The sequence below is a fragment of the Podarcis raffonei genome, chromosome 10, assembly GCF_027172205.1.
Source record: "Podarcis raffonei isolate rPodRaf1 chromosome 10, rPodRaf1.pri, whole genome shotgun sequence".
Taxonomy (NCBI): Eukaryota; Metazoa; Chordata; class Lepidosauria; order Squamata; family Lacertidae; genus Podarcis; species Podarcis raffonei.
This window is the reverse complement of record NC_070611.1, coordinates 48,276,529-48,297,464: the sequence shown is the minus strand read 5'-3', so window position 1 is coordinate 48,297,464 and position 20,936 is coordinate 48,276,529. Positions and strand designations below refer to the sequence as shown.

At 48.5% G+C, this 20,936-nt stretch overlaps 1 protein-coding gene across 4 annotated transcripts in view; it reads right to left on the bottom strand.

Annotated features, from left to right (window-relative positions):
• The window catches only part of CARD10 (caspase recruitment domain family member 10), a 44,911-nt gene that overhangs the window by 2,127 nt on the left and 21,848 nt on the right, over positions 1-20,936 (bottom strand). For 3 of the 4 annotated variants that reach the window (XM_053407074.1, XM_053407075.1, XM_053407077.1), the window contains 13 exons: positions 19,934-20,131; positions 18,882-19,028; positions 17,334-17,449; positions 16,174-16,214; positions 14,801-14,921; positions 14,059-14,239; positions 12,095-12,218; positions 10,023-10,263; positions 6,658-6,727; positions 5,115-5,208; positions 3,104-3,256; positions 1,469-1,590; positions 632-747 (listed from right to left, as the gene is read on the bottom strand). In XM_053407074.1, the coding sequence (XP_053263049.1) occupies positions 632-747; positions 1,469-1,590; positions 3,104-3,256; positions 5,115-5,208; positions 6,658-6,727; positions 10,023-10,263; positions 12,095-12,218; positions 14,059-14,239; positions 14,801-14,921; positions 16,174-16,214; positions 17,334-17,449; positions 18,882-19,028; positions 19,934-20,131 (1,724 nt within the window). The remainder of the gene's footprint in view (positions 1-631; positions 748-1,468; positions 1,591-3,103; positions 3,257-5,114; positions 5,209-6,657; positions 6,728-10,022; positions 10,264-12,094; positions 12,219-14,058; positions 14,240-14,800; positions 14,922-16,173; positions 16,215-17,333; positions 17,450-18,881; positions 19,029-19,933; positions 20,132-20,936) is intronic. The other variant, XM_053407076.1, reaches the window with a different exon arrangement.

Genomic DNA, 20,936 nt, shown 5'->3' with positions numbered 1-20,936 from the left:
ATCTTGGTATCAGGGAACATTTCCCTAAGTCTGCTGCCTTATATTCATAGAATCAACATTGTAGAGTTGGAAGGGACCACAAGTGCCATCTAGTCCAATCCCCTGAGATGCAGGAATCTTTTGCCCAACTTGGGGCTCAAACACATGACGCTGAGATTAAGAGCCTCATCCTCTACTGAGCGAGCTGGACCAGGCCATTTGTCCATTTAGCTCGGTCCACACTGACTGGCAGCAGCTTCCCAGGATTTCAGACAGGGCTATCTCACAGCCCTACTTGGAAATTCCAACGACTGAACCTGGGAGACTGTGCATGCAACACAGATTTCAGACAGGGTCTCTCCTAGTAGCAGGTGATAGAGGGTGAACCTGGGACATGCTACATGCAAAGAAGATGCTCTTCCACCGAGCTATTGCCCTTCTCCAGGTGGTAATTCAGTAGGGCACGGAGCTGGGTCTAAGCACAATGGAAAGGTTGGTGCTTCTTCTGGCAGGCTCAGCTAGAGGAAGAAGGACTCTCATCTGGAGCTGTGTCATGGCAGAGAAGGGGGCGCCGGACTGCCTATACCATCTGAAGCCAGCTCTTCCCATCTGCATTGCAACCCGTGTCAATCCTGAGAAGGGCTTTTCATACCTGACTCCCCTGACGTTCTTCTCTGTGACCTCGACATGGATAACGATGGGGTATATTTCACTTTTAATTAGTTCCCTCGCCACCTGGACCTCCAGCTCCAGCAGGCAGTGTTTGTTCTGCAAGGAAATCCAACAGATTTACTGATTTAAATGGAAAAGAAATAACCCGTCCCTGACAAGTTACATTAAATCAAACCCTACACTGTGAAATATCATTGCTTTTCCAATAGTAATTCCATTAAAGGATGGGATTTACAACCAAACCAGTGAGGAAAAGAGAGAATTGAAGGGCAGGGTCAGTTGATCTACAGCACACTGGGTGTCCGATACGTCTGGGTGGGAGGAGATCTCGGCACTCACCTTCAGGGACACTCGGTCTCCCATGCTAGTCAAGGAGAGCATCACCCCACAGACCTGCAGAGCCCACCAGCTTGCAGATCTGCACTCAGAAGACCCTCTTCTCTGGAGAAGGACAAATGGGATGTGTACAGATATTACACAAAATGGCAGTCATGGAGCTTACATAGGAAATTGTGGAGACAGCTTGTTGGGACTGGTTTGAGGCAGAGGAAGATAATTTGGATTCCCCTTCCCTGGAAGCAGGGCCAAAGTGTAGCCATTAAATTTCCCACAGCTCCAGATGGCCGCTAGTACACTCCCTGCTCTGAGAGTAATTGGGAATAGCAGTGTAGAAGCTCTCGCCACAAAGAGTTGCCTGGGTAGTGTTACAATAAAAGGGGAATCTAATTTGTCTCGAGTTTTTCCATAAGGCGGTTTAGCATAATCGTTCGTCTCGCCCTGCCTCTCAGCCCTGAAATTGCAGTGCTCTAGTCCTCACCTTTCCAATAGCCTCCTTGATGGTGCGCATCTTCCCCCAGTTCCTCTGGCTTTCAGAGATCCCATCAGCGATAAGAATATTCTTGGAGGAGGCAGAGGAGAGTCTTTGGTCAGGAGGGGCATCTGTGAATGCAGGGAGCAAAAACCACAAAAGGACAAGTCGTGGAGGAGATGTTACAATAAGCATGAGTTATCATTGGGGGGGGTTGCTTTCAAAGCCTAGGTCAGGGGTAGGCAACCTAAGGCCCATGGGCCAGATACGGCCCAATCACCTTCTCAATCCAGCCCACAGACGGTCTGGGAAACTGCATGTTTTACATGAGTAGAATGTGTCCTTTTATTTAAAATGCATCTCTGGGTTATTTGTGGGGCATAGGAATTCGTTCATTTTTTTCGCCAAAATATAGTCCAGCCCACCACATGGTCTGAGGGACGCTGGACCGGCCCACAGCTGAGAAAGGTTGCGTACCCCTGGCCTGGGCTAAGATGTGCACCTTCAATCTGAAATTCTCTTTAATCAAAATTAAGTCCCAGTTTCAGTTAAGAGTGCAGGGAATGGCATCCTAAGGCTAACCTGCGAGTCAAACCCACTGAACACACTGGGAGATATTTCTGAATAAACATGCATTGGATCGCGCTGTAAATCATGCAAGTTGCAATGCAGAACTGCACTTTTTTTTTTCTTTTGCAAGGGAAAAAATTGCCCTATTTTTTTTCTTTTGCAAGGGAAGGAAAACAGAAGCAACGTCTTTTGTTTTTATGACCTTAGCACTGTAGTTCCCAGTAGTTTTGTTAAGGGGATCGACCAATGGATTTTTTTCAAGATCCATCTATTGGCCCTGACCTCGAAGAACTTCCTGTCCTTTCATTTTCCACACCACACAGTACAAGAATCATAGCACAATCTCAAGGTCCCACATTTCACTGCATTAGGAGGCATTCATCTCATATCAGCAAACCTCCTTTGCAGCAACACTATGGGCCATGAACATGGGTCAGTGGCGGATTTTTTTCTTTACATCATGGGTGGGGGACCTGTGGCCTTCTAGATGTTGTTGGACTCCAACTCCCATCATCCCTGGCCATTGGCTACGTTGGCTGCGGCCGATGGGAGTTGGAGTCCAACAATATCAGGAAGGCCATAGGTCTCCCATTTCTGCTTTCCATGAATAGAGATCCTCAGAGTTCTGTTTCCTGCACCCAAAGTGTGGAACCTGCATTTGTGGGGCTCAGGTAGGGAAGGGCAAAAGGCAGAAAGTCTTGTCAAAGTCACCCCCCACCCACTTCAAGATGCAGAAGGAAGATCCTTGCTCAAACAAGGGTGGAGAACCTGTGGTCCTTCAGGTGTGGTTGGGCTACATCTCCCATCAACCCCAGCCAGTAGGACCAACAGTTAGAGATGACGGAGAGTTGCAATCTCTGCAAGGCCTGGATCACCCCAACTCTGAGCTAGAGGCATGAAAAAGAGACTTTCAATGCTTACTCCTGTAGGAGTAAAGATTATTAAACCAGAAACTCATTTCCTAGCATGGTCTCAAGGTGCAAGTCCAGAGCTAGGATAAAGGAAGTAGACCCACTTGGGGTTTCCAGCTTCACCACCAGCCCATAGTCAAATCACTCAGCCTCTCCTGCTTACCAGACGGGCACGAGCAAAAGTCCTGATGGGAGGAAGGGAGAGCCAGAAGGTTCTTAATGAGATGGGGTGCTAAGCATGCAGGTGAGAGCATGACAGGACGACGGGTCTGAACCACGAGAGGGCATACTGGGCTGTAGGGCTTTTCAGTTCCACCTGCACATAAAAAGGCAGTGTCAGTGAGCAAGAGAAGCGAGGGCAGGCTTGCTGGCTTCAGTGATTCCTTATATGTCTTTAATATGGTGATGGTTGGAAGCTGCGTGGGCCTCTGAGGTCCCCATTCCCTGACCCCTGCAAGCTGTGCTCAGCCCACTTCTGGCTGGAGAGGGCCTGCTTATTTATTTTCCAAGCAGAACAAGGAGTCCTGTGACCCACCACGAAGCAGGGATGGGAAACCTGTTGCTCTCCAGGTGTTGCTGGACTGCAGCTCCCATAATTCCTGATCACTGGCCATGCTGGTCGAGGCTGATGGGAATTTGAGTCCCATAGCAACCAGGAGGACCACAGCTTCCCCATCCCTACAATCCTACCATAAGGTAAAGGTAAAGGGACCCCTGACCATTAGGTCCAGCCGACCATAAAGACTAGCAAATAAGACCAGTGAATAAAGCACATACTTTATTCAAGCAACAGCAAGTGCCTATCACCATCATCTATGAATTACTGGAAGGCAGGGAACCTCAGTCCTGGGGGCCACATGCAGCTCTCCATTTGGCCCTCGATGAGACTGTACCAGGCCACATACCCCTCCCACAGGCCACACCCTCCTCAAATGCTTTTGCCAGGCTGTGATGTAACCTAATCAACAAAGGCAAGAATCACATCCATTGTTCTGCCCGCTTTGGCATCTACTCCTGACCCTCGGAAGGTTGCCCTTGAAGGAATGGGGTCCTTGGGTTGAAAGGGGCCCCCACCCCCGCTCTGTAGTTATCTTGGGGAAAACGAGAGGGAAGGAATGAGATTCCCATGCTTCCCACTTCTTTGGCAGGCACACAATGCCAACATAATCCAACACTAAGGTTATCATCAGAATGCCTTCTCCAAGATCAACATGTGGTTAACAAAGGAAGGGCCTTTTCAGTGGTGGCACTGTGGCAATGGAGCGTTCTCCCAAGAGAAAGGCTCACCTGGAAGCCACTCAAATGCCTCATCAGTGCCTAACTAAAAGCTTTTTAAAAAAATAAAATCTATTTAATCCTGGCCCATTTTTAGGATTTTCTAGATTAGCTGTTATTCTTTATTTTTAAGTACTAGCTATTTTAATGTGGGTTCCCCCCGTTCATTTTATTGAAAGCCACCCCAATTGCATAATTAAAGGGTGGAGTATCCACAAATTAGTGAATGAATAAATAAATTCACCGGGGCCAGACAGTCAGAGCATATAACGCCAATCCTGGCCTGGCTGGATTAGTTTCTGGGCCCAGTTCAAAGTGCTGGTTTTGACCTCTAAAGCCTTAAGCAGCGCAAGACAGCAATACCTCAACAACTGCCTCTCCCCATATGAACTAATCCAGACCCTGTGATATTAATCTGAGGCCCTTCTTCATGTGCCTCCTTCACAAGAGGTTCACAGGGGCCTTTTCTGCAGCCCCCACCCCCCACTGTGGAATGCCCTTCCAAGAGAGGCTCGCCTGGCGCCTTCATTACATATCTTTAGGCACCAGGTGAAAATGTTTCTCTACAACCAGGCCTTTGGCTGATTAACATTCTATGTCTTTTAAAAATGTGTTTGTGGGGAGGGGGGCGTTACTGGTTTGTTTTTGTTCTCCTTTCTATTTTGGGTTCTTACTTCGTATTTTTATGTTGTGAGCCACCCTGTGATCTTTGGGTGGTGTTTTGCATATTGAATAAATAAAACAAATCCTCATGAATATGCAAAACACACACAGAGAGAGACTGCCCCTGTACAGAGAGCCCGCACACCACAGTAGGTAGACCATTCGTGGGAGCTACTTATCTGATGTTAACTCAAGAGCAACTCTTTTCTGTTGGGAGCAGAGGTTTGCAAATTCACCTGGGCAAAGCTCTTGCCAAGGGGCCTCCTCACTCTGCCCCCCTTGCTGCTTATGTTTCACCAGGCGAAGCTGGTCCAGGGCCCGTTTCTTCAGCTGGAAAGAACAAAGAGAAAGGGAGGGGAGGGGAGGGGGGGAAGGAGACAGACAGAACAAAGCATGCATCACTCAGGCGCTTGCAAAATGACAGCTACATGTTTATTATTGGAAGTTAAATAGGCTGTGCCTTGAGATACAACTCCCCGAGTGAGGCAGGGCATAGCAGCAATTAAGAGCCTTCCTCTCTCGCAAGCTCCGGTCCTTCGAGAAAACAGCTCAAGATAACAATGCAAGGCATTTCTCTGCATCTCCCATAAGGGAAGGCTGTTCCTAAGAAAACGCTGCAGCAGCAGAGACAACGGCTACCACACAGGGAAGTGTAGCACTTTTCGCCTAGGCTGTGTGTCAGAGAAAGGCAGCAAGAAACCAGCTACCCACTCACACACTCCATCCAGGAAACCAGACACTGAGGCCAGGAAGTAGGAGCCGAGGACTGCTCCAAGCTTTGCAGCCTGTGAACAAGGGTAGAGGCTTAGACCAGGATGGGGTTTTCTCTCTCCATCTTTTCCTTCCCCCTGGATTTTGCCATGGTGAGCCTCCCTAAGTCAAGAGCTGCAATGATTTCCTAAAATGCAGAACCCTTCTGCCTATAAATTGGTCTAAAGCATCACAATCCTGCATCTTCAGCCACTCGTGGTGGCTTAAGACCGCTAGACTTTTCACAGCAATTCCAGATGGGTGCGACTTGATCACTCCACAGCTAGATAAAAGTACTTCCTGCATGTTCAAAAGCACTCCCTCCTTTATGGTACATCACACGTTGCAGGAAAGAACCTTATTATTAATAATTATTATTATTATTATTATTATTGTTGTTGTTGTTGTTGTTGTTGTTGTTATTATTATCATATTCAGCCCTTTAACCCAGAGATGAATGTTTAGTAGGCTAGCCTGGAGAGAGACTGACTGGCCCAAGGTTGCGCATTGTGTTTTGTAGCTGAGTGGGGATTTGAACTCAGGTCTCTGTGGTCCAAGCCCTTCATTCTATCTGCTGCACGACACTGGCTGCACCATATCATTTTGTGTTTTTATACTGTAAACCGCCCAGTGATCTTCGGCTGAAGGGCAGTTACTGATTGATTGACTGATTTGCAGGTTCCAGGACTGAGTCTAGACAATTCCTCTTGTGCACAGCTTACAAATGTGAGCCTCCTCTCTCAACAACTTTGGCATAACAGCCAAGGAGTTATTCCAAAATCACCAATGAGCAGCAACCATTCTATCTGCTTTTCCCCCTCTGCTCCCTCTCAATCCCTTTTCCTTTTGGATTGCAACCCTGAGGATAGGGACTCCCTTACTAAGTGCAAGCTGTTCTGGAAGGCTTTTGGAGAGGGGGGCTCTCCAAGAGTGGACTCAAAGAACTTTTATGATTAACAATAATAATACCACCACCAGTCCTTTCTTCCCAACCCACACATTCCCCCTGTTCTCTCACCTCCAGCTTACCTTAGTCTTGCAGCCTTTTTGCTGGGCTGCCACTTGACTTTTCTCCTGTATCTTCAAGAGTTGATGAGCCCTGAAAGATGACGGCAATTGAAAACGAGCTTGCTGGGAGCACACACACACACACACACACACAGAGAGAGAGAGAGAGAGAGAGAGAGAGAGAAGCAGTACCATGGCCAACTGCTCTCAAGAGGCACAGGAATTGGTCATTCCCAACGCCCTTTTTAGTGAAGAAGGCATATTGAGATATCTCTCATCCTCACAAACAGCCAGGATGGTAAGCCTCAGCTCCTGTTTTGCTTAGCAAGGCATGGAAACACAGAGGTACACTGCCAGTGCTTCCAAACAGTCAGTGTTTTGCAGGATTCAAGTGCACATCAGAACTGTAGGTCTGTGCAACTAAAGTGGATTAAGGAACTCTGTCAGCCTAGCAGAACAAATCCAGTTTAACAAAAACAAAAACAAAAGCCAGACTTAATGCAATTTGGAAAGTGATGGGGAATTCAGTGTAGAATTCAACACTGGAAAGAGGGGGGCGCAACTGGGCTTTCATTAAGGAAAGTCAATTAATCTAACGGATTTTTTAAAAAAATCAAATGTGCATAAATGTGCATACAATTACAACAAGAGCTTATGTAAGTGAGGGCAGGCATGGTGATGGAAGTGCATGCTTCAGCAAGGGCCATCTGTGTAGAAAGTGATGTGGGGGGGTGCCACTTCTAAGATTTGCCTGCCACCTTCAGTTTTTGCAAGTATTTAGGGTAAACTCACATTTAACTTTTTAAAAAATAAAAACTTACCACCCAATCAAACCAGAGGTCCTTTTTTTTTTAGTCTATTAAAATGGCCCTAACCAATTAATTTAAATTATTAAAGGTTGCAGCCTGAGCTTTTATATACACATCATTACTTCCAGAGGGGCAGCCGTGTTAAGTCTTTTGCAGCAAGAACCATTTATTATGGCAAATTCCGTTAGCCTTTAAGATGCCACAGGACTGTGTGGTCATTACTTATTTCCACTCTGTTCCAAGTGCTTTAACACAATTCTCTTCTCATTCATCTCTAATGATACTGGAGGTGAGCTCAGCACACAGATCCTAACCAGGGAAGGCCACATGGATATTCCAGAGCTGAGGGGCAACTTGACCCGGTCTCCCGAATCCCAGCTCAAATCCACTGATTCACCAGTTCCCTACAGCTCCCAGGCAGCCTCTGCAACAGCAGTGTGGCCACGTCTCCACCTGGCAGCCCCCCACCAAATTTCTGCCTCTGCTGCCTTACCCAGCACTGCCTGCCATCCACTCAGCCTTCTCTAAAAATCCAATGGAAACACAATAAAAAGCACGGCACCAAATAAAACTCAATTAGCACTCCAAAACCCGAGTCCATCTAAAATTAATCCAATAACGCTACATAAATATTACAAGATACCTTTAAAAACCCAGTTTAAACAAGGATGCTTTTGCAGATCTTGCTAAAAACCTGCAGACTGGACTTGGGCAATTCTCAGGGGGCAGAATGTTCCACAAAGCTCTTGCAACTGTTAGGATTCCTCAAAGGAGGAGGGCCTTACCAGAAGAAATTAAATGGGGGTGGGGAGGCACTACCTAACAACCTCCCCTCCTCCCAGTTGTGGGTTCCCCTATAAACCCTTCTCCTACAGCACCCACATATCATAGTGGTGCTTAGATCTATGGGTTACAACTCGCCGTACTTTGTGCTAGTCAAGTGCTACAACTACAAAAAAATAGAGGGGAATCTTAAGAAGCTGCCTGATGCCATCTCTTGGTATTAGTCGCTCTCTAGATCTCTGTTATGCCCAGCAGCTGTTTTCCGGGTTCTGCTGCCCAAAGAGCACGACTGCATCTAAATGTACTTAAGTTACAGGGAGGGAGTTTTCCACTGAGAATCAGGAGAAAAGTCTTGAATGGTTATGGGAAGGGTTGTAGTGCAGGGCTTTGAATGCTGAAGGCCCCACGTTCATTTCCCATTATCTCCTGGTAGAGGTGGAAATGTCCGCTGCCTGAAGCCCTGGAGAGATGCTCCCAGCCAATGTAGACACAGCCAGATGTTCCAGTGGGCCTGACTCCTTATAAGTTCCCTGTGCTCTTAAGAGCAGCTTAGAAGGCAGCCAATGGCCAAAGCAGGGTGGAGGGATCCTTCTTCACTGCCAATCTTAATAATAATAATAATAATTTATCATTTGTACTCCGCCCATCTGGCTGGCTTTCTCCAGCCACTCTGGGCAGCTTCCAACAAAGATTAAAAATACATTAAAATGTCACACATTAAAAACTTCCCTGAACAGGGCTGCCTTCAGATGTCTTCTAAATGTCAGGTAGTTGTTTATCTCTTTGACATCTGATGGGAGGGCGTTCCACAGGGCGAGCGCCACTACCAAAAAGGCCCTCTGCCTGGTTCCCTGTAGCTTTACTTCTCACAATGAGGGAACCGCCAGAAGGCACTTGGTTCTGGACCTCAGCGTCAGGGCAGAACGATGGGGGTGGAGACGCTCCTTCAGGTATACTGGACCGAGGCCGTTTAGGGCTTTAAAGGTCAACACCAACACTTTGAATTGTGCTCAGAAATGTACTGGGACCCAGTGTATGTCTTTCAAGATCTTTGGGGGAAAGCTGGGCAGCCATCAAGCATTTGGAACGCTTGAATTCTATGGATTCCCAGACTCAAGCACAGGTTTGCACTAGGTGACCCCGTGACCCTTCTCTCCCTCCCTCCAGTTTTAAAATTCTGTCTTGGGCAAATTTCGGCTGCATCCCCCGCTGCTACTGTCCTTTTCCCCATTTTTAACTAGAGATACCAGGCATTGACCTTGGTAGCTTCCAGACAACCCGCTTACTGATCATACATCCCAATTTGTTCGCAGGGAGATTAGATGACAGGTGGCTGTTTACTGAGCATCCATTCCGGTTTGCTTACTGGGAAGTTAGAGGATGTTGCCTCAAGTGTTACTCCACACTTTCCATTGCATTTTCCAGTTTCTTTCCTCATTGCAAGAAGTATGATTGGGGTGGGGCAAGGGAGGGGGGGGAATGTGGTGGTTGTATAAGGCCTCCCTTGCCTAAAGGATAACTTACTTAGTAGAGCATGAGATTCTTAATGTCAGGGTCATAGGTTCGAAAGGATTCCTACATTGCAAGGGGTTGGACTAGATGACCCCCGTGGTCCCTTCCAGCTCTACAATTCCATGATTCTCTCATTCGGCTATAACTGCACAGGCTGAATTTGCCAGTATGACTGAATCCCACCCCAAAAGACTGGAAGCATCCCTTGTGCATGCAAAGCAGCCCTCTGCCCACTTACGTTCTTGTGCATTAAATCACACCCAAGGGACAGAGGTCCATTACCTGCTGTAGTTAGGTACCGTGCCACTGTCCAAGTCCTGGAGGGTGAAGGGATCCACGCGGGCACAGTACCACTCCAGCCGCCCCTTGTACAAAGTGTCCGTGACGTGAAGGATCTCCCGGTGCTTCACGCACAAGGCGTAAGGGTCGGCAAGCTCCAGGAGGCTCAGGTTGGCCCGCACGTAAAAGGAGTCGCCAGGAACCTTCTTCCCAGCATCCAGTGCTTCTTTGAGAGGCTGGTATCCTGGTAAAGAGAAGAGCATGCAAATGAGAAGGGCCCTGCTGGATCAGGCCAAAGGCCCATCTAGTCCAGCTTCCTGTCTCCTGCATTTGCCAACCAGGTAGCTCACAAGCCAGGCATGGAAACAGCAGCTCTCTCCTGTTGTTGCTGCTCCCCCCCCCCTCCACCACCAGTACAGCCTCTAGCATGCAGAAGAAACTGCAAATAACAGTTGAGAGACCCAAATAAATGCATTCGTTTTTGATCCGAAGCATGGTTTACCATCCTCTTCAGGAACACAAAAGGAGGCTCAAGGAGAAGCTCACAAACATCAATACAGTTCCTGCCTTCAGGCTTACAATCTAAATGACACAGCACCAAAGGAAAAGTGACTGGGAGGGAGGGAGGAGGAAAAAAGCAAAATCACGTGCGGTTTTGTAACAAAGGGCCCCTCTGCACTTGGTTTTTGTTTGGGTTTTGCAGATAAGGAACAAGTTGTTGTGAGGAAGCTCTTGTAATGACCAGCTGGAATGAAAAGAGTTCCAAGGAGAGGAGGAGGAGCCATGAGTTGCTGGTCTCTCGGCAGAGCAGATGGATGGAGTGCCCTGCTTCCTTTCTCTCCAACAGCTGGAGCTCAGTGGAGCGGATGTCTCCAAGTTATTGTTGATGGAGGAAGGAACCTGATGCAGCTCATCGCGATGATGCATTATGTAACGTGCACAGAAAAAGTCACACGAGAGAGGGTGATGATAGATAGAAGTCTTCAAATTCTGTGTAACCAGGGGGAAAGTTCCACATAAAATTAGGAACTCACAGGAGCACCAAAGGAAAAAAAGATGGGAGATCTAGAAGTCTCATGTATCCCTCTCCAACATCAGATAAGCAGGTGTGACTTAGGAGGCCCAGTAAGTGGCCCCTCTACTCCTCCTACCTCTCCTGTGAACATGGTGTTCAAAAAAGCATTAGAGAGTGAGAGAGAGAACTTCTGTATCCTGTTACTGATCAGCATGAGAGCAGGACAACACTGCCTTGCTCCAAAAACGGAGCAACAGGAAGAGCCAGTAGCTGGTCCCCTTTCCTTGCTCTTTTGCACGGGACTCTGCAATTCCAGCATTGTGACAAGGCTACTTGGAGAAGCCCTCTAAATTGAGGTCCTGTATGTAAAAGAAGCACTAGTTTAAAGATGCTGTTTATAGACAGCTGATTATGGAGAGAGGGCTCCATAACGGCCCTGCTACTCAAAGGGAAGAGAGGCATCTGGGCTTCCAACCCAAACTGCCCTCCAGGCACTAACTCCCATGATCTGAATCCAAGCTACTGGGGAGTCTGGCTTGAGCTGGCCAGATTTTGGACAAATTCCATCTAGGTGACTTAAATTAAAATTAGGGGCTCTTATCACCGCAAGGGTAATCCTTAAAGCTGTACAAGCAAATTAGAAAGCCATGGGATACCAGAGACTTGCAGCAGCAATGGGAAATCTGTCCCAGCATGGCAACCTATATGACACCCTAAATGAACGGCGTGGTATACACTTCAAGTATTGCAAAAGAAAAGCATAGAGCTACAACAGGGGCACTGCACTGAACTGCCACTCTTGGCTAACCGCAAGTCTCGTGTGATCTGATGGCAGGGTTCTAAGATATCATTCCATAGCCACAGGGACTAGAAACTTGGTTTGTGCTTACTTTTCCTAAACAAATCAAAACTTGAAAAGTGGCGGCACCCTAGGCCAGATATTCAGCTAAAATATTTCTGCTGCAGCATCGCAGCTGCACAACAGACCCACAGCCTTGACTGTCCAGATTAGTTAAGGATAGAACAATCACATATGCAGGATTGGGAAAAAGTGGCTTACCTCTCATATCAGGGAGGAAAAGCAGAGCAGATGGATCATCCCAGTGCAGCAGACTCAGGTAAGCTACTTCCAGGGTGCAGTTCTCCAGAGAGAGCACTTCCCCGTTTAGCTGTGGACCCCTAAGCTGCCGCAGAAACACACACAGAGCAGAGATGCAGGGATCAGTTACAATTAGCTTTGTAAAATAATAATAATAATCTGGACTTTAAAAAAAGAAAAAGAACTGTGCTGCTACCTCTCCATCCATCCCCTCTGCAATCTTTAAAACAAAACAAGCAAGCAAGCAAGCTGTAGGCTGTTAATGCACGCTTGATAGCAGGTTTCCCGGGGACAGGAGATCTGAAAAAACAGGCTGCTGTTGGATTCTTTGATCTTTCTTCAAAGAAGAGGTGCAGGGAATTGGGAGATCCTAAACTGAAGAAGAACTTTCCAGAGCTACTGAAACAGGCTCCAGGCCGCTCTGTTCAGAGGTGGACTTGTGGCCTATGCACATTCACCCCAGTGCCCATGTAAATGCTGGGGAATGGGACAACTTCTGGGGAGAATCAGGAACAAAGGAAGCTCATTCTTGCAGCCTAGACAAATATCAGCCACTAGGGTAGCACATGGACAGACATTAAGAGCAGCTATAGAACAAAGGGGGGAAACCCTAGGCCCAACTTGGCCCTTGAGATTCTCCCCAGTCACACCCTCCTTGAGCATTTTTGCCTGGCTGGAATATGTCTGTTAACTCTGCTAATGCCTCTTGCTTGCCTGGATGTGAAACTAGCCTGTCAAACAAAAGTAAAATCGGCATATATTGCTCTGCCTGCTTTACCTCTGGCCCCTCCCACCACGAGCACATGGCCCAGGGAAGGTTGCACAGATGGAAATGCAACCTGTGCGCTGGAAAAGGCTCCCCAGCATCGCTAGGGCAGGCGATGGGAGTCGGGCATTTAAGTGGGCACAGGTGTGCAAATCAGATTCAGAAACTAAAAAAGACGCCCAATCTTTTCGTAGTTGGTGTAGCCTGGTGGGTAAAAGACTTAAGAGCTGGGACTCAGGATATCCTAGGTTTGAATCTTGCCTCTACCATGAACTTGTTAGGCAAGGCTCTCTTTCAGATTTCTATCTGCGAAATGGGAACAGCAGCAGTACTTGGCACATCCTACCCAGCTGTTGCAAGAAGGACAAAGAGGTAATGTATATGAAGTGTTTTGGGAACACAGAATGCTGCCTTGTACCTAGTCAGACCGTCACTCCACCTGGCTCAGTATTCCCTACACTAAGGATGTCGCTGGACTACAATTCCCACAATCCCTGACCATCAGACTCTGCTGACTAGGGCTGATGGGAGCTGGAGTCCATCGACACCTGGAGCACCATGCCACAGGCTCCCTACCTAGCCAGCTTGCACAAAGTGCCAGTGGTTCTCCAGGGTTTCAGACAGGAATATTTCCCAGTCCTGTCTGAAGATACTAGGGATTGAACCTGGAACTTTTTTCCATGGAAAGCATGTGCTCTGTCACCAAGTTACATCCCTCCCTAACCACCTTGATTGCTTGCAAAGGTTAAATTACATGTGAAGTATAATTAGTATAGTCTTGGAATGGACCAAGCCCACATCCACATATCAACGCCATCCTCCATTGGGGGGGGGGGTTTATGCAAATAAACCACTTACGACCTGATGCCAGGTTTACTTATGCATGGGTGTAAATGACATCTCCATTGCAGGACTTATGCAAAAGTATGAGGGGACCCGTGCAAAAGTAACTAGGCAGCAGCTGAATGTCTGAAGTAAGACATTTGCAATAAAGAATTCAGCCACTAGGTGTCATTCTGCATTGTATATCTGACTAACCGAGAGACAAACAAGGGGAGTCACCTTTCGGTTTATTACTGCAGTCCCCCCCCCCCCATTCCACTTCCTTATAACTCTTCCCACTCCAACATTATCTGCAATTCCATACATTCATTCATACCTCTAGGAGTCGGCATCCCTCTCTGAGCCCCACGCGCTCCGCTTCTGAGCCTGGCCTCACCCACTGGACATAAATCCCAGTTGTGTTTCCTCCAAGGATGGTGATGTCCCCAGCCAGTCTGCTGCTCTGGGGCGCTGGGACATCTATGGGCCCCGTGTGAGGCAGATGCACCACAACAGACCTGAATGGGGAGGGAAGACAGCATGGATTTAGAATTTGGTACCTCTCATTCTCTGTTTCGATGAGCAGGATATGCAGCCGGGATGGACCTGTGGTCCTCTAGATGTTGCTTGGACTACAAATCCCATAATCTCTGTCTTACTGGCCATTCATTGGAATTGGGAGCCCAACAACTTTTGGGAGTCCAACAACTTTTGGAAGAACCACAGCTTCTGGTTGAGAACAGGATGCTCGACTAGAGGGACCTTGGTTAGAACTTGGAGAGCTGCTGCCAGTCAGAGCAGGCACTGATGGAGTAGATGGGTCAACAAGTCTATAAAAGGCAGCTTTACGTGTTCCAATCTTCACAACCAGGTGAAGCGGTGGAAGCAGCAGCAATGGTTGCAGGACCCAGTAGCAGGGAGGGGAGATGAGTCCTGGAAACGGATGCCATTCAACTGCAGGCACAGACCTCACAGAGTTACCCAGCGTGGCTGCCCCACCTAGGATGCCTGCATTCATAGGGCTGCCTCTCCAAACCCTCAGGGAGGCAGGAGTGTTTGTTTGAGAAAGGGAAACAGACCTCCTGGAGAAGTCCTGCTTGACAGAGCTTCTAGACAAGCAGATTTCTGACTTTGCCCTGGTGTAGGCACTGCTGGAAGAGGAACGGGATCTGGCAGATGAAGGAGTGTTGATGGCACTTCCTGAGAGAGACAGACAGAACAACAAGAAGTTACCATGGGCAACATGCAAGGATTCATAAGCACCTTTCATTTGAAAGGCATTGAAGTCATTGGGCCAGGGAAACCCCAAGCTCCAGAACTGCATTTAAATGATCCAGCTACATGGGCAGCTGGCCATGTAGGTTAGGATTCACACAACCCCGCCCTCAACAAAGTTATTAGGTCACTTAACACCAGCTCAGTTGCGCAACCGACAGCTGCGGAGAAAAGCAAATCCCAGACAGCTAGAGTAAGGGCAGTGAAAGCTCAGGATAGGGGCTGCATGCCTCCCTCTCTGACCCTCAGGACTCTTCCTAGGCCACACCTCCTTTGCAAGCCACGCCCCCTAAGTGGCCCTGTTGCACACCCTCTTTTTGCCTGGCTGGAATGTGTCCCCAAACTGTGGTTATTGCCTGAATGGAGAGCTGCGTGTGGGGGGGGAACCCTCTGGCTTTTGTGTGTTGTGAATGTTAATCTACATTCAGTGCTCTGCCTCTGGTCCTGTGCCTCTTCCTTCATGCACCTCTTGGGTTGAAAAAAGGTCCCCCCACAAATACACACCTGAGCTAGAATAATCTCAGAAGAGACCCCTCAGTACATAAGTTTTGGAGAACAGTGTATCAAGCAGAGTGGCAGGCAGGCAAAAGGATGGTCAGCTGTACTCCACCAATACCTAGACTGGATTCTTCCAAATGCCCATAAAAGGAGGCAGCAGGGCAAATCCAGGAGTGGATTCCCCAAGTATGTTGGAGTGGACTCTGGGCAAATCTCTCCACTTTCCAAAGCCTCCGACTGCAGAAGCCAGACACTCTTTGCACGTGGGCCAATTGCCCCAAGGAGTCGCATTGGTAGAAAACTCCACAATCTAGCCAAGGCCTGAGATATACAGTGGGACAGGCGTTGGGAGATTTACAGCCTGTCACCAAGAACCGATAACAGCCTGAAGCTGAAGCATTTATCTCTTCCGGTTCCCACTCCTCTGAAACTGAATCAAATTCACTGTCAGACAAAAACCCGCTGTAAATTAAACACACCAGACCGGAATAGCCTCAGAACGATGTGCTGGCGAGACCCTGGAGGTGGATCCCAAGAGCTGGCAGGGGAAGTGTGGGGCAAGGGTGCCCCCTCGTGGGCACACGGGCAAGCAGCTGATTTGGCAGGGGGGAGCCCACAGCTCTCAAGAAGAGAGGCTCTGTAACACGGGGGGTGGGGGCAGGAGAAGGATTGGCAATACCTGTTAAGTCTTCCAAGCTGCCAAAGGACCCACAGGACCAACTAAAAGCATGAAGGAAACACAGAAGGGATTAATTCAAAAGCATACAAACATCAAAACCATCCCTCCACCTTTCTCCAGTTTTCTCTTGATGTCTTTTGTTGCATTTGGATCCTTCCCTGTCTCCAAACAGCTCAGGGTGGTTTGCATGAGGTTCTTGAACAGTCAGCCGTCCCAAGTACTGGCCGAGGGCAAAGCAGGCTTAGCTACATTAGGTGGGACTGCCTGCAGCACCACCAAGCCACTTCTAAGACTTATCATTGCAGAGATGCTCATAGATGCAGCCCTAGAGCCAGCTTTTGCATCCCTTCTTATAAATGACAGCTGCTCATCCATCCTCCTGCACACAGACATCATCTGGTCCTACCCAAAAAGATACCCCACTTTCTCCAGAGAGGGCATATTCAGTTCAACCCACTTTTCCTCCCTTGCAGTCATTTATCCCTGTGATCTACTGTAACTGGTGCACCCGTATCTCTACCTAGCTGCAATGAAAACCTCTTAGGTCCTCCACATTTGTTGCCTGCCACGCCCTTGCATCCTACAGCATGCACAGACCACGAGGTCTCAGGTCCTGCCCACGGAGTCCCTTTTTCTTTCTACCTGCCCATCGGCTCCTGTCCCATGTAGACATGGGGAGGGGGAAGTTTGAAAGAGAATCTTCTCCTGCTCAAAGAAGGCTGGCTGCATTTGGAGTCAGATCCAGCCCTTTTCAAGCTGCACTCAACTCAAAATGGGGTTTGTTCCCCCCCCCCTCACTGCCTCCTTGCTCTCCATGACAGCCCCACCTTTAAAAAAAGCTTTATGTCCAGGAAACAGGACAGTGGGAGAGCAGAAAAGGGATAAGAGCCTGGGATCCGTGATGGGAAACTATGAAAAGAGCATCATCACATCCAATGAAAGGCCCTATATGGCTACTCTCCTGCCCTCCTACACAGATTCTACCTCCCTCCTTCTCCCCCTCCCCCCCCCTTAAGAAGCTGGAGACTTGGAGAAGGGGAAGAACTGGGATTTTAAAGCATTCAAGTTCAATGCTTTAAAAAAATCCCTTGAGGCTTTGCCTGAGGCTGAAGACACCAACATGTAAAAGAGTGCCATTGCGCTGGGATTCCAAGTGTCACCTCTTGATGGGGGTGGGTCCGTCCTCACGCTGCCGCCGAAGAATGGAGCCAGTGCAGGGGGGGAAGGGGAAGATGGAAAGGCGGTTTATTTCTCTCTCGCGTTCTGGAGTCACTTCCTAAGGAAAGAGGAGAAAAGACCTGAAAGCCAAAACGCCACACGCACCACAAACTTCCTTGTCTCACTGTTCATCAGCGAGATTAAAACCCAGTAAACTGTAAATCAAGTGTGTGTATAAGTTTGTGTATGAGGAGAAAGCCTACTTTTGTGGGGGGGTTGGATGGTGGGGGTGCATGTTACAACAGGCAGCATGAAGAGCAGGAGTTCTAGCAGGGGCAGGGAACCTCAGGCCCAAGGGCCGAATGCAGCCCTCCAAGTCTACCTGCCTGGCCCTTGAGACTCTTCTTAGACCGTATAAACTTCCCAGCTGCTGCTTCACACTCTCATTTAGTTTTTTTTCAGCCTGACTGGAATATGTTCTTGAACTCTGGATAAACAAGGGAGTGTGCAGAAACTAGCCTAGCGTACAAAGGTTACATCCACATCCACAGTGAAACAGCTGCCTAAACTCTTAGGAGCAGAGGAAAATTGCCTCATTCCAAGTCAGATCATTGGCCCAGATGTCTCCTCTGACTGCCCACAGCTCTATGGGGTCCCAGGGAGGGGTCTTTCCCACCAGGACTTAGGGCTGGGCAACATCTGGTTTTCAACATCGTGATATCACCAGCTATATACCAATATATCACAATGTCTGAAATGAGGATGGAGCTACGTAGAGGCACTGGTTGGCTTCACGGTTTTCCCCGCATCATGTTTTTTGCCAGCGCCTGCTCTTGTGATTCGCTGGCTCCTGCAGGAGGCGGGGGAGAGCTGAGCTGGCTAAGTTAAAGGGGCTGCAGGAACTGAGAGAAGCTTTGGCTGGCTTCAGTTTTCCTCACATTGTAATTTTTGCATAGCACACATACACATCATGATTCAAAATATATTGCCAGGTCAAAAATGATGAAACCGATTATCACAATATGGACTTTCAAACAGGTTTTGGATGATGTATTGATATATTGTCCAGCCCTACCAAAATTAAAGGTAAAGGTAAAGGGACCCCTGACCATTAGGTCCAGTCGTGGCCGACTTTGGGGTTGCAGCACTCATCTCACTTTATTGGCCGAGGGAGCCGGCATACAACTTCTGGGCCGTGTGGCCAGCATGACTAAGCCGCTTCTGGCGAACCAGAGCAGTGCACGGAAACGCCATTTACCTTCCCGCCGGAGCGGTACCTATTTATCTACTTGCACTTTGACTTACTTTCGAACTGCTAGGTTGGCAGGAGCAGAGACCGAGCAACGGGAGCTCACCCCGCCACAGGGATTCGAACCGCCGACCTTCTGATCGGCAAGTCCAAGGCTCTGTGGTTTAACCCACAGCGCCACCCGTGTCCCTAGACTACTTGATTCTTTTTAACTGGAGATGCCAGAGATTGAATCTGGGAAACGTTTACATGCAAGGCATGAGTTCTACTACATTCTGGCTTTATCCAACCCCTCTCTTACCCCGTTCTGGCTTATACAGTCATCAGGGAAGACGACATCCAAGACGCCTGGCGTATCAACCACTCCACCCTCCAGCGATGGAGGCTTCTCTACCATGCTCCAAGTGCTGCTTAGGATGGAGCAAAGTGAATGGGAGGAGGAACACATCTGCAGGGTGGAAAAACAAAAGACGTCTCAGGGGTCAGCTCCTCAACAAGAGAGGTGGCACTGTTGAAACTTGGCAAGAAGCTGCCCTCTCCAAGCTGCACCTCCTGCAGTGATTCTAGGGGGACAGAGAAGAGGCCACAACACCCCTGACCCCGAGCCACTTCAAAGGTTAACTGCACCACAAGACTGCACAACTGAAATTAACCAGCACACAGGCTGCACTCCTATGCTCACTTACTTGGCAGTAAGCCCTATTGAAAACAATTGGGCTTACTTCTGAGTGAACACACACAGGCTTGCATGCATACGACAGGTAATGAGGCTCCCTGAAATCACACCATCTTCAACACGCTTGAGCTATTGTTTGTCTATCTTGGGCAGGTGGAGCTGCAACCAGAGCTATTCTGTTACTGAATGGTAGGAAAGCTTCCACTACGGATGTACACGGCAGATACTCATGGCCTACTTTATTATGACATGTGCTTCACAACACAGCAGGGTCCCTCCCAGGTTGTGGCATGAAGGCGCATGATCCAGCTACCTTGCTGAAGCAAAGCAGGTGTGGCTCGAGTGAGGGCCTGGATGGGAGACCACCTTGGAAACCCAGGCCTGCCAGCTCAAGCTCCATAGAAGAAAAGCAGGAAAGACCAACTTCAATTTGAAGATGGACAGCTGGTAAAACTGCAAGTTTGCAGTTGAGGGCCTAAGTAATAAACCAAGAGCTTGATGAATTCTCGGCTGCTAGTTTACCTTCAGCCCATCCCCTTAACGTGCAAGGAATTCTGTCCTTCCCTCCTAACTTTATTCCGCTCAAGTCTCAGCTGCCTTGCCTTCCCTCCTTCCAAAATATCCACCTTCTCCCCTTCCTTTCTGCCCAAAAGCTTTCTCCTCTTTTCAAAACGCACCTTCTTGCCTAGGCCCCTGGTGCAATGGCATCGCTGCACCTGAGCTTCAAGGCTGCCAATCTTGCCCTCGGCCTCTGTGAGTCTGCCCAGCAGCTCGTCCCTCTCTTCCTCCAAGGCCCGGACACGCTTGCGGTACTGGTCCTTCTCAATGAGGATTTGAGAGTATTGCAGCTGAACGCCATCTCGGCTCTGGATTGCCTGAAACAAAACACATTCCTGGTGGGGGGTGGTTGACGTACCTTGGGAAGGTGGGATTACACGCAGACAGACGCTTTCTTCTGATTTTGTTTTTTGTATACTGCAATGGAGTATACAAATTAAGCAACTTTGCATGCCTCTGTTTATCTTGCACAGCTTATCGATTCTGCTTTCCATAGCCAGGGGACAGGGACAAGGAGTTACCAAGAACAATAATGCCCCCCCCCCTTGGCTACTGGAAGGTCCTCTTCTACCAACCAGGTGCCATCTGTATGCATTGGTGTCTTAAGGACTAGAGAGCCTGCTTTCTGGAGAAATTTTGGGTTTCCCCAGATGCTGAGCTCTGGAGCTCAGTATCATATCCCACACTTATGGACTACAAATCGCAGACAGGTACGGCAAGGCTCATACTTGGCTGGTAGGATACCAATCCTCAACTCCCTGCAGCTTCAGGAATAGAGTGGGGGGGTTCCTCCGCATGAGGCTTCTAATGGGAGCACCTTCTCACTGGACACTGCTGCCCTCCAGATACCGGTGGACTCCCAATTCCCATCAGCCACAACCAGCATGGCCAATAGTCAAGAATGATAGGAGCTGGAGTTCAACAACAGGTGGGCCACAGGTTCTCTCCACTGTGGCCCAATGTAGTGATGAGCTCTTCAGCCACTGCCTTATATGGTGACATAGGACTAAGGAGAGGAGGAAGCCACCAAGAAGGTCTCCTCTGCTTCCAAATACTTTTCTTAGCATTCCTTCCATTTTGGCTTCTTGATTCTCATGACTAACTACATCAGTACCACTCATC